This window comes from Oryctolagus cuniculus, chromosome 14 (genome assembly GCF_051225735.1).
Source record: "Oryctolagus cuniculus isolate XC-2025 breed Fujian yellow rabbit chromosome 14, ASM5122573v1, whole genome shotgun sequence".
Classification (NCBI taxonomy): Eukaryota; Metazoa; Chordata; class Mammalia; order Lagomorpha; family Leporidae; genus Oryctolagus; species Oryctolagus cuniculus.
This window is the reverse complement of record NC_142880.1, coordinates 64,380,623-64,394,390: the sequence shown is the minus strand read 5'-3', so window position 1 is coordinate 64,394,390 and position 13,768 is coordinate 64,380,623. Positions and strand designations below refer to the sequence as shown.

Here is a 13,768-nt window from a genome sequence, read left to right as displayed (position 1 = left end):
GTTCCTACGACCACTGCCGTTCGGATCGCTGTGGGACTGCCACAGTTAGGTTCTGATACAGCAGTGAGGCGGGACAGAAACAGGACCCACTGCATCAGGGCCCTGCCGACCTGACACAGATCCGTCTCTGACTGCGAAGCAATCGGGAGCAGGGAGTGTCCGAGGGTGACAAGTACCAAAGACCCCCTGGTGCCCTGTCAGGGCCCTCCCCACCCAGCATGCGTGCCCAGCATAGCGCAACACACCTGGTGTGTTACCTTCCTGCGCGGCCACAGAGAGCAATGCTGGGAGTAACACCGCCATTTTTAAGCATGTTTACACCATGTGATGAGCACATGCACAGAACCCAGACCCAGGCGCAAACCAAAGAGGTGTGTGCCGAGGGCAACCTCCGTGCCTCCCAACCGCATAAAATCAGCTCCAACAGGGGAGCAGCTGGTAGAGCCTCTTCCTGCTATCTGGTCTCCCTGGTGTTGGAATACAAGCCCCCAGGAAATTTTGTTTGGGTTACACTTGGCCTCTTGTCAGTTTCTGTTTGCAAGGGAGTCAAACATCCGATCACAGCAGGGGCTGCCCACCCACGAATCCCAGCCACGCAGAGCCCCGTGCCGTGCCGTGTGTGCACACTGTCTGTCGTCTTCTCTACTATGCTGCACACAGACTGACCCTAAGATCGCTCAGCTGGGCCTGGCTGACACAGCTCCCAAGCCCCCGGTCTCTCAGAATCTATTCTTCCCACTTTCTCCAAAGCACTGGCCACTCAAAAGCCATGTCCTTTGGCTTCAGTCCCCCTGTGTGGCATATCGGTGCCTCAGGGGTCTTTGAGCAAATGCCCCATCCCCCCCAGGCTGCCTCGCTCCCAGCACCGTCTCCCAGTCTGCCTCCTAGAAGCAGCTGCCTGTGTGTGCAGCTCAGGATTCTCCACCTCCCCTCACTCCTGCGCCCACTGCAGTCTGGCCAGTGCCCACCAGGTCACTACAATCATCACCAAGCTCACCCACACGATAGGGCCTGGGTATGGGTTTATGACTTATTTATTTTCTAAGGCTCCAGATGATTGTACAACCATGGCTGAGAATCAGTCCTTTGAGGGGTAGGAACATTCACATTTTCCATTTATTTATTTAAGATTTATTTATTTGCAAGTCAGCGTCACACAGAGAGAAAAGAGACAGAGAGAGAAAAGAGGCAGAGGCAGAGAGAACTCTCTTATCCACTGTTTCACTCCCCAAATGGCCACAGCGGCTGGACCTGGGAAGGTGCACTGGTTCACCCCCTAATTGGCCGCAATGGCTGGAGCTGTGCCAATCAGTAGCCAGGAGCCAGGAGCTTCTTACGGGTCTCCCAAGCAGGTGCAAGGGCCCAAGGACTTGGGCCATGTTCCACTGCTTTCCCAGGCCATAGCAGAGAGATGGATCAGAAGTGGAGCAGCTGGGTCTCGAACCAGAGCCCATATGGGATACAGGCACTTTAGGTCAGGGCATTAACTCGCTGCACCACAGCGCAGGCCCCATTTTCCATTTATTCTTAAACCAGCTTTCAATCACTTGAGAAGCAGAGAGACAGAGAGGAAGCAGACAGATAGAGTCCCCATCCCCTGGTTCACTCTCCCAGATGCCTGCAATGGCTAGGTCTGGGCCAAGCCACAACCAGGAGCCTGGACATCAATCCAGTCTTCCCACACGACTGGCAGTGACCCAACTACTTGAGCCGTCACCACTGCCTCCCAGCTGTGCGTGGGCAGGAAACTAACCAGAATCAGAGCTGGGACTTAAACCAGGTACTCTGACGCCAGACGTGGGAACTGCTGTGTCTCAAGCACTGGACCAAATGACCACTCTTCTGTTAGTTTTGGGGTTACAGGATGAGAACTCAAGATCATTATCAAAACTCTACAGAGTGTGTTTCTTTCCTTCTCTCACACTAGCTCTTTCATCCCCGTGTTCCCCTCTTTCAGCAGGAAGATGCCAAGTGAAGAGGATGGACTTTGGAGTCCAGGTGCTCAGGCTGGAGCCCCAACTCCACTCCCTGTGGCTTGATGACCTCACATGGGTTCTTCAGCCTCTCCGTGCTCAATCTCCTGCTCTGTAAGTGGATGTAAGAACAATGCGTATTTCACAGGGTTGATAAGAGGACTAAGTGAATATGTACAGTGCTGAAACAGCAGGCTGTGGATTTAATCCTTTATTGTTATTCATCTAAGGGCTAAGCTACATATGGGTTAATATGTTGCCAGTCTGTGTAAACAAATTTACATAAATGCTTAGCAAAGCAAGGACTCTGCTGATAGAATTTCAAGTCATCTGGCAGAGTATATAGTGAGAGGGACACATGCCATCGTGTGGAACTGGCCTGTAGTTTAAATGGCACATGAGAAAATGGCAAAAGCCACTCTAATATTAAATACAACAAAATTAAATGGTCCAAACTGAGAGCAATTACAAGCATTTTTGTCTATAATCTTGTTACTCAAATGAAGAGCTGCTTGCATTTCTGCCATAGTGGCTCCCATTTCTCTAGATGATGCCCGAGGCCAACTGCAACCCACCATCTGTTTTTGCAAATAAAGTTTTATTGAAACACAGCAAACTCTCACTTATTTGCCTATGGTCTATGGCTTCTCTCTAAAGGCCCAGTCAAGTAGCCACAACAAACACAGTCTGGCCTTTTACAGAAAAAAAGGTTCTCCAACCTCCATTCCAAATGGATAAACACAATTTGCATCCTGCTTTGTTCACTTAGCAATCTCTAACACTTTACACCTGGAAAATGAATACAAAATTGTCTGAACTGCAGATTATCTCAGTGATAAAGTCCAGTTGTGGAAGCTCTGATACCGGTCTCCCAGTGACAAGTCTCCTACTCGTGCTTTACAGTTCCAATCATGGGGCAAGGAGAATAATTCTGGCATCAACCAGAGTTTCTCAAAGGCAGCCTCCAGTATTGGACTACTGATCCCTGATAAACATTAAATATGAAACCTGGGGAGGCCAACACTGTGGCATAGCGGGTGAAGCTGCCTCCTGCAGTGCTGGCATCCCATATGGGCACTGGCTCGAGTCCTGGCTGCTCTACTTCCAATCCAGCTCTCTGCTATGGCCTGGGAAAGCAGTAGAGGACGGTCCAAGCGCTTGGGCCCCTAAACCCACACAGGAGACCCGGAGGAAGCTCCTGGCTCCAGGCTTTGGATCAACCCAGGTCCAGCCGCTGTGGCCATTTGGGGAGTGAAACAGTGGATAAGAGAGCTCTCTCCGCCTCTGCCTCTGTAACTCTGCCTTTCCAATGAATAAATAAATCAGAAATGTGAAACCTGTTCACTCTTTTCACCACCTAACTTCTTACCAACAACTTTCTCCCAGGGACTCCAGCTGCTCCAGAAACTCGGCTTGGGGAACTTGGCGTCAGCCACCTCACTCTTCATTCTCACAAAGTGCGGCCCGCATTCCAAAGGCAGCTCAGACTCCCAGCTCCAATGAAGGACTTGGCCCTGCTTCACGGTGCTGCGGTAGTTTTCCTAAGAATAATGAAGGATTTGGACACGTTTAGACTTCCTGTCCTGGGAAGGGTCCAACTTGATGTATCCAAGGCACAAATCTAAGACCCCATTGTAACTCCACTCCTAACCCTTCAGTTCCCTTTGCAAGTGGGGAAAAAATCAAGCAAAAGGAGTTTATAATGTTGATCACAGTTGACTTGCTATGAAAACTACTGAATTAATGGAATCATGGTTTAAAAAAAAAACTAAGCAACATGCACAGACATTTTTAAATATTCATCAGATCAGTTTAGTCAAATCTCCTAGACAGGGAAGCCCTTCATAGCACTGTAGGAATCCCATTATCTCCAGAAGTCGACCAGTGGCTCTGTGTGTCTCCTTTGGCTTTCTGTCTTGACAGAGGGTGCCCACAGGGACCACGCTCTCTCCCAGGAGCTCCGTCTGTCGGCATCTTTAGTCCTCAGCTGTGTCAACCCTAAGGATATTTTACAGGGTTCCCTGGGAAGCCTTCCTGCACAGAACGACAATGGTTGTTGGGCACAGCTTTTGTCTTAATCTTTCAAACACACTGGCATTTCCGTCCTCCGACTCGACAGCTTGATGGCCCCTTCCCATCCTACTCTCATTCAGGACCCTCTACCAGGTGGCTTCAAGCAACCTCTCCCGTATAGGGATTTGCTACCTGGACAGAGGCGGTCTGCCCATGACCCTGGGCCGTGCCTGTGACCCCCTGTGGCTGGAGTCAGGCAGTGACCTATTTTAGCACCTCCTCCTCCTCCTCTCAGCTTTGGGAGCCCCGAATCCACATCAAACCCCATCTCCTTCCTGAAGGGTCTCTTTCCTCGAAGTCCCGCCCACCTACACCTGCGTGCTGCTGTCCCACAGTCCTGAGACACGAGGGACTGCACTTCCTTCTTCTCAGGGTGCCACGTGGCTCCAGGTACTCCTTCCCCTCAGGTGCCCCACCCCCCAACACCTGCCTTCTGCCCCCAGAGCTGGGAAGTGAAGACAATAAATACCCTGAGCTTCCGGGAGGAAACCCAGTTGCAGTCTGGGTCCCTGTTAGCTAACAAGATGGGGTGACCACATGGCCCACAGCACCTGGAGCTCCCAACTGGGAGGCTGTACCCCACTGCACCCTTTCTGGGTCGCTAACCTCAGGCTCCACTTAGAGTCCAATACAGCCCTGGAAAAAGCACATTCAAGTAGCATTTACTTGGGGACCTCCTGTATCGTTACGCGCATAACTTTGCTTTTATTTATTTGAAAGGCAGGGCTACACAGGGAGGGGGAGATAGAGGCAGAGAGAGATTTAGAGATCTTCCATCTGCTGGTTCACTCCCCAAGTGGCTACAACAGCCAGGTCTGGGCCAGGCCAAAGCCAGGATCCAGGAACTCCATCTGATTCTCCCACACTGAGTGGCAGGGGCCCAGATACGTGGGCCACTTTCCGCTGCCCTTCCAGGTGAACTAGCAGGAAGCTAGATCAGAAACAGAGCACCCAGGACTCAAACCGGCGCTCAGATATGGGAGGCCAGTGTCCCAAGCTCTGGTTTAACTCGCTATACCATGCTAGACCCTAACTGTGATTTTTAGAATATTTACATTTTATTTTAGCTTATTGCATTGCTTTCTGCCTAGATCACAAAATATGTATTTTATCTGTAAGTACTGAAGTCCTGATCCATGAAGCTTTCAACTACTTTAACATAAGCAATCTTGAGACCTTTTGCTTAAATATTTTTAATAGAGTTATCTGCTTTTAAAATGAAAAACTACAAGATAGGATTGCTAATGTTTTCACCATATTGAAATGTTAAACATCTGAGAAGAGAGAAACACTACCCTGATTGAACTTTAATAATGGATACGGGCATGAAGACATCACATACTCCCCCATGAAAATTTACAACTGCTATGTTGTATGTTAAAAATTTTGCATGATTGCTAAGCTTAATTCAATTGCTGTAGCCAATTCTGCCTTGTAAAAATACCAAAATGTTACTATCAAAATTACACTGTGACACGAGTACAGGTTTTTGTTTTAATACAGTTAAAAAAAATTGGTACCAAATGCACTTAGCAGTTCTAAGGCTTAATAAACACTCCGACTACTCACTTCTTACTATGCTTAGACATGGAGAACAGGGTGCTAAGAGTACCTCAATTTCCAAATTCAGGCAATTCCCAGCGCCCACATCTTCTGAACGCACACATTCTTAATTCAGTTTTTTTAAGCAGCGAAGAAAAAAAAAAAGGAGCCGTATCAGGGATGGTGACCCCCTCCAACAACCCCAAAAAGCCATAGCTTAGATTTCACCTGAAATTCAGCCACTTCTCTCCTCTCCCCTCTGGCCAGCCGACCCCACTGCCCACTGCCAACAGCCCACACCTGCCCCTCTCCTGATACCCCCAACACCTTCCCCTGTGCCACTCCTCGGGCTTCCCAACGCTTCAACTCAGATCTCCCTCACCAGCCCTGTTTTGCTGTAGGGACAGAAAGCAAAGCCCCAGCCTGGCTGCCCCACAAGCTCAGTGCACACGCGCCCCACTCCCCACTGTCAGGGCCTCTGCTAACCCTGTCACTCTCCCCGGGTTATCCTGTTCCATTCTCCACCTCGATGCACCTTCAATCCCATTCATATTCTGGCTCAAAAAGCCCTTCGCCCAAACTGTGGGAGGCCAGGCCCAACCCCAACCCACGGCCCGTCCCTGACCCACACTGAGACTACCCTCTTTGTGTGTTTATCTCCTCACTCTGACCAAAATGCTAAGCACGGACAGCGTCACGCCTTGCTTGGTGCCTGACCGGGCCACAGTCTCGGACTATGTGCCGAGTGATGAGCCCCTTCATTGCATTTCTCCCGGTCCCAATTTGTGCGGATTTTGTCAAACCTCAGCATGTGCTCTGTGGTCTTTGCAGCCTTGCTAGCAAACCAGAGAAAGCTTGCTTTGAGCAGTCATCACATCAGGAGAGCAGATTGACTTGTAATGTGCTCAACTGTCTTTGGGCCGTGTGCATTCACCGACGTTTAATTTGGAGCACGCAGGGACACAGGCATTAGACTGAGGTCACCGACTGTCAAGAGGTGCAAGCTACCCACAACGTCACCCCCACGCCAAGTCTCCTTCCAAGCTCGCGCTGTTACTCGGTCTTCCCCTGCTGCTGACAAAACCATAGAGCAGGCGGCTGGGAGGGAAGGGCAGATGCTGGCTGATGGCCTGGGGAGGTTGCATGTGGGCGCCCTTCCCGTCTCCGCACAGGGTGAAGAAGATTCCCGGCAGGGCCCTGTCCCTGTCACCGGGCAGCGCACAGCAAACCTCTCCGCATGTGGCTGGCTCCTCTGCTTGGTCAGGCTCGGCCGGATGTTTTGAGGACAACACTAGAGACAAGGCCCTTTCGGGGGTCGAACAACGGACCTGGTGTGAATCCTAAATGAAGAATCAGCATTTTATTTAACCGTGGCCACTTGCTCAGATCTCAGATCCAATGATGAATTTAGAATAACAGGAAGACTTCAAATCCAGGGAGCTCTGGACTTGACCAAGGAAACCAGCCATTCAGAACTCCTATACCCAGGGCCTCCAGTCGACCTCAGGCAGAGGTCCCAGGTACTGCCCCAGGCTTCCCTGGCCTGCATGCAAATTCTTGGGTTCTCTCAATGAGGAAACATTGCCCTGACCTTGAACATGCCATGAGCATGATGAGCGTCCTGTGTGTTCAGGACACTAAGCTTCCCCTGACCAGAAGGGACACTGGAAACAAACCACTAATATGTCCCGACGCACCAGACGGGGATGCACCAGGCAAAATACACACCATTAGTTGAACCAAGAGGAGTGAAAATCTACCCTAAATAATTCAAAGTCAAAATGAGTATAATTATGGATTTTCTTGATTTGACTTTAGAAAATCTACATTTGGGACAGCAGGGACACGACGACAGGGCTCCCCAACATTGAAGAACTTGATAGAACAGAAAGTCTGAGTTTTTGCTCCTTGCATTTCAGCACACCATGGCAGGCAGGAAGCTTCAACAACAAGAATGTTGCCCCCTTATGACATCTTCCTTAGGAAAACCGTAGGTGAACAGACCAGGAGGGGAATGAGGGCCAGATGGTTTATCCTCTTGGATGTCTGGAATCTCGTATTCATGAGGAAGCACTCCACAGTCCTCTTGGGGGAAGAGCAGAGCTGAGGAAACCATCTATCTCCTTAACACATCCCACCCTTCCTACCAAGCAAACATATCTGCTTACTTTCTCTTGGATTCTCTTAGCTAAAAACACAGAAATGCAATTGTTTCAAGCTGCTAAGATATTTTCATGAGAATTTTTAGAAGTCATAAAAGAGCAGCATCATGGCATCAGGAAAGGATTTTTAAAGTAGTGAGCCACGAATAAAATACTTACCTCCCAGATGACCTTGGATCTTTCAAATCTACTGATCTGTATCTGAAACACCATTCTGGATTCCTGATGAGGAAGGTTGGGGACAGTCCATTGTAAATGCAAGCTTTGATGTTCAGAATTGATCGAAATGTTAATCAATTCAGGAGTCAAGAGTAAACGTTCATCCAAGACTGAAAGACCAAAATAAGGTGTGAAATAACATTTACTAGGAGAATGATGAAGAGTCAGGCAATTAATTTTTCAATATCATTGCTTCACTTTGGAAAACAGTGCTCATGCGTGGCCCCCATAAAGACACTTAGAAAAGCTGTAAGGCAATTTAGAATCACTTAACAGAGGGAGAAATTAAGATCTAGATGAATGAAATTACTTGCTCAAGAATACACAGTAAGTCAATTAACTGACAGGCAAAAGTGGTTTTTTTTGTAAAGATTTTTATTTTTTATTTATTTGAAAGAGTGACAGAGAGAGGTCTTCCATCCACTGGTTCACTCCCCAGATAGCCACAACTGCCGGAGCTGTGCCAATCCGAAGCCAGGAGCCAGGAGCTTCTTCCAGGTCTCCCACATGGGCGCAGGGGCCCAAGGAGTTGGGCCATCTTCCACTGCTTTCCCAGGCCATAGCAGAGAGCTGGATCAGAAAAGGAGTAGCCGGGACTAGAACCGGCGCCCATATGGGATGCCGGCGCTTCAGGCCAGGACGTTAACCTGCTGCACCACAGCACCAGCCCCAAAAGTGTTGGTTTAATATTTATTTATTTAAAGTCAGAGTTAGAGGCAGAGAGGGAGAAAAGGAGAGAAGGAGAGAGAGATCTTCCATCCACTGGTTCGCTCCCTAGATGGCCCCAGCAGTAAAGGCTGAGTCAGGTTGAGGCCAGGAGCCAGGGGCTTCATCCAAGTCTCCCGAATGGGTGGCATCTTCCATTTCTTTCCCCAAGCCATTAGTAGGGAGCTAGATGCAGAGCGAAGCAGCAAGGACACGAACCAGCACCCACGTGGGATGCTGTACTGCAAGGGGCAGCTTTCCCTCTACGCCACAGTGCCAGCCCCAACAAAAGGATTCTTTCTTGGACCTTCTAACTGGTTTTGAAGTTTACAGTAAGACCGAATCAACAAAGGACTATTTGCTGCACTTAATATTTTCAGAAATCAAAAATTAAAGTTTTTTTTTTTGGAAGTCAACATTTTATCCTCAAAGACTGCATAACCATCTAGATATGATCATTTGTCTAACTCGCTGTACGAAACCTTAAACACCTGTAGTATGAACTAACTCAACTCGGAGACCAGCAACTTCCTGGGCACTTAGTGTGAACAAACACTTGTGACAAGGTTCTAGTGCAAAGAAGGAACCCAGTTCGAGAGACACGATGAACTCATATGAAATAGATTTTAAGTTTAGAGTAGTTAGTTCTACGATGGAGTCTGTAAAAAAAAGTCCAGGCATTTAAACGTGAACAGATCTGCTGATTACGGATCGTGGGAGATCAGCCTGCGGTTCTTAGGCCAACAGCCTTCAAAGCACCCAAGGCATGGCTGCCCCTTGCCTGCACACGGAGGTTGGGAGGATGACAGCAACAAAGTCCACTGTCACCCCATAGCCATGGTCTAACAGACAGCGGCTTCTAAGCAGCCATTTCCCTCAGAAATTTGCTCCAGCGATCTGAACTCTTCTAACTCTAAGCTTAAGACAACAGAGTATCTCCCTTTTCAACCAAAACAGAAGCAATTGCAAGTGCTGAAGAAATTCCCCTCCCCCAAGCTGCCATGATATATGCACTGTGTTCTCACACGGAGGCCAAACAAGACCATTTACAGGACTAGCACTAGTGGTAGGTGCTTTACCCATGGTGTCTCGCAGATAATCTCAACTGTAAGACAGAAATTTGCGATGTGTAAGAGAACTGAAGGTCAGTGAAGCTGAATAACTTAAGCAGAGCTATATAGGATTAGAGATCTCAATGACACCAAAACCTGTGCTCCCTGTTCCCCACCTGCGAGGACAGGAGCATCTTGGGGAATGGAAATCTGAGAAGCAACAGTGTCCTGCCAAGCTTGGGGGACACAGACAGAATGGAGCTCAGGACGGAGCCAGATGAGCCGAGGATACAACACAGCCATGAAGTTCGAGTCTTCGGTCCGCTTGGTAGAAGGTTTCAGATCCAAGTAAGTCATCACCCTGAGAACCTGGCAGAAAACCTCAGCAAAGTTGTTTTATGGAAGTGAGATTAACAACAATTCCCATAAAATGAACGTCATTAGCCCTCAATGGGTCCCTTCCCAGAAAGCTACCCATGCTGCACGATGTTCTATAAGGGCAAGTCTGTCTCAGTGTGGACTCCAGAATCCTGGATTCGACCAAGGGTCCTTAGATGTGACATCAAAAGCATGAGCAACAAAAGAAAAGTAGACATGGGACTTCATTAAAATTAAAAATGTACAAACAATGTTATCAAGAAAGTAAAAATACTATCTACAGAAAGGGAGAAAATATTTGCAATTCAGGTATCTGCTAAAGTTCTAGTATCCCAATTACATAAAGAACTCTTACAAATCAGCAACAATTAAAAAAATCAGAGGTCTCAATTTATTTATTTATCTTTTTAAAGATTTTCATTTATTTATTTGACAGGCAGAGTTACAGACAGTGACAGAGAGACAGACAGAAAGGTCTTCCTTCCGTTGGTTCACCTCCTAAATGGCCACCATGGCCAGCACTACGCCAATCCAAAGGCAGGAGCCAGGTGCTTCCTCCTGGTCTCCCACATGGGTGCAGGGACCCACGCACTTGGGCCGTCCTCCATTGCCCTCCCAGGCCACACCAGAGAGATGGAATGGAAGAGGAGCAACCGGGCCTAGACCCCGGTGCCCATACGGGATGCTGGCGCCACAGGCGGAGGATTAACCAAGTGAGCCACGGCGCCAGCCCCCAGAGGTCTCAATTTAAAAATGGGTCAAAGACTTGAATGGAAAATTGTCCAAAGAACATATACAAATGGCCAATAGACACATAAGAAGATGCTCAATATCATTAGCCATTAAGGAAACGTAAATCAAATGGGGCCAGCATTGTGGCACAGTGTGTTAAGCTACCACCTGTGACACCAGCATCCCACATGAGTGCCAGTTCAAGTCCTGGCTGCTCCACTTCTGTTCCAATTTCCTGCTGATGTGCCTGGGAAGGCAGCAGATGTCCCAAGTGCTTGAGCCCCTGCACACATGGGGGAGACACAGGGGGTGTCCAGTTCTGGCCTGGCCCAGTCCTAGCCATTGAGGCCATTTGGGATGTCAGCCAGCAAATGGAAGCTCACTCGCTCTCTCGCTTGCTCTCTCTCTCTCTCACATAGACACACACAGAGACACTCACACACACACAGACACACACGCAGCCTTTCAAATAAACCTTTAAGAAAAATAAAACCACAAAGAGATACCATTTCACACACATGAAGATAGCTATAATAATTTTTAAAAAGGAAATAACCAGTGTTTGAGAGTACAATGTAGAGAAATTAAAACCCTCATACACTGCTGGTAGGAATGTAAAATGGTGCAGTACTATGGAAAACATTTAGGGTAGTTCTTCAAGAAGTTAAAATCGAATTACCACGTGACACAGGGATTCCATTCCTCGCTACATATACAAATAACAGAAACAGGCACTCAAACAAATACCTGTCCACGCTGGTCTATACCAGCACTATTCACAAATAGCTAAAAGGCAGAAACCATTCAAATGTCCAGCAACAGAGGAACAGACTGGGATATGCACAGAGAGGAACAGTCAGCTTTACAAGACTTGGAGCACCGATGCGCGCTACAAGCCTCAGAAACACGCTAAGTGAAAGAAGCCAGACACAAAGGGTCCATGTCGCACGATCACAGCCCGGGGAGGTATCCAGAGGAGCTGACTCCACAAGGACAGAGAAGGCAGACTGGTGGTGCGCAGGGCTGGGAGATGACAGCGTAACTGCTTACGGGAGCTTCCTTTAGGGGAAGTGGAAGCATTTTGGAACTGAACAGAGATGGGAGTAGCACAACAAGGGAATGTGCGAAATGTCACGGGTTTGCCCACAGAAACCACAAATGATTTACATTATGTGAACGTCACATCCATGAAAACTTTTTAGACATACATGAGCATGATAAAAGCATCCAAATACAGAAACTGAAGCCTCACAATCACCAAATTCACATATTTTTTCCTGAAAATTTCCATAGGCTTTTAAAAAATGTATTGTGTACCCCATTTTATATTCTTAAGAACTTATGCTGTGTCTTAAACCTATAAAGGGAAGTAAAACTAAAATATTCACAGTCATTATTTCTGAGTACAGAGTTGTGCGATTTTAATTTTCTTCTTTATATTTTTCTGTATTTTGTAAGTGCTATTCAGAAACATGTATCCATTTTTAGGATCACAATATGTTATATTTGGAAAGGAACTATCCCTTTAAGATACCTAGGCCACTCTACTGTAATGATACTTTACAATGTCACCATTCCTCCACAACTTTTCCTCAGCCCTTGTCCACAGTGCTGGTCACAGCCTGCTGGAACAGTTTTTCTGGTTTGTCTTGTGTGTAGACTGTGAGCTGAACCAGGTATGACTAAGTCTTAGCTGGGAGAAACCAAGCCTATTAACACACCGGTCATGGTGTAGACATACAGGGACTGGCTGCTCCACCGATGAGTTCTAGTTACCAGCATCAATTTACTTCAGAAGATCTAGAAAGCTACCATATGTTGCTTTCAAGAAACAGGAAGTCTCCACATTAATATATGCTATCAGCAATTACTGAATCACTCACATACTTCAGTAACATCAGTCAGAAATAATTGGGTCAAAGGTTTTCTAGGACTTCCTTGGGAAACAGTGACCAATGCCAATGTCAAGTCAGAGAAATCAAAGAGCATAAAGATTACTTAATCCAATTCCATTCACTTTCAGGTGAGCAGGTGAGAGAGTTTGTTGTTGTTGTTGTTTTAAAGGAAGTGATTTTGCCAAGGTCACACACCCACACTGGAAGCCCAGGCTCCTGGCTCCCAGTCCAGCTCTCTTCATAACACTGCAGGGTTATGAAGGCCAAGAAGGCCAAAGGCAGGCCTGCATTTAATCATAGCCTCTACCCTGCTTTGCCCATCCTGTTTCTCTGACTGCCCTAACACTATGTGAGGAGTGAAACCACAGTCCAGTCATCAGGAGGGAGATCACAGCCCAATTAAATATATTCTTTCTAGAAGAACATGTACTATCAAAGGGAAACACTCATCCTAGGTCACGTTAAGTAACCAAAATATCCTCAGGAAATATATTTTGTATAGTGCAACTTTTATTAAAAAAAAAAAAAACCCTACATATCTGAAATTTAGTCCACAAAAGATGGGGAACATGCAGCAAATGCCGCCATCATGACCCCTGGCCGATGGAACTGCAGGCCTAGGATGAGTGACGAGTGTTGGTTCTGTCTCTTTGACTGAGTGACGTCAGGTCTGGTCATTTGATTCTCAGACCCCAACCTGGCGGGCCAACCACGTGGTAGGCTGATTAGCGTCTGAGAGCAGGGCTGGCAGGTATTTGGGCAAGTGCAGCAGAAACTGAGACAAGAAATCCAGGTTGTACAGGATTATCAACCAAGGAAGGCATGCATGGTAGAGGGAGCTGGAAGCAAAACAGAGACCCAGTAGAAAGAGGAAGTGGGAAATGCATGTCTGATCAAAACAGAAGCAGCTCCAGGGTGGGCAGCAGAGGTCCCTCAGAGAGCAGGGTGCCCGACACCATGAACAGCTGTTGGATCAGATACTAAGCCTTCTCTGGGGAAAAGTGCCTAAGCTTGGAGTCATGCCTGGGACTTCCTGG

General features: G+C 47.5%; 1 protein-coding gene across 10 annotated transcripts in view; it reads right to left on the bottom strand.

Annotated features, from left to right (window-relative positions):
* The window catches only part of OSMR (oncostatin M receptor), a 72,473-nt gene that overhangs the window by 35,588 nt on the left and 23,117 nt on the right, over positions 1 to 13,768 (bottom strand). For all 10 annotated transcript variants that reach the window (XM_008262129.5, XM_017344693.4, XM_089313150.1 and 7 more), the window contains exons 3-4: positions 7,910 to 8,079; positions 3,343 to 3,514 (exon numbers count right to left, since the gene is read on the bottom strand). In XM_008262129.5, the coding sequence (XP_008260351.3) occupies positions 3,343 to 3,514; positions 7,910 to 8,079 (342 nt within the window). The remainder of the gene's footprint in view (positions 1 to 3,342; positions 3,515 to 7,909; positions 8,080 to 13,768) is intronic.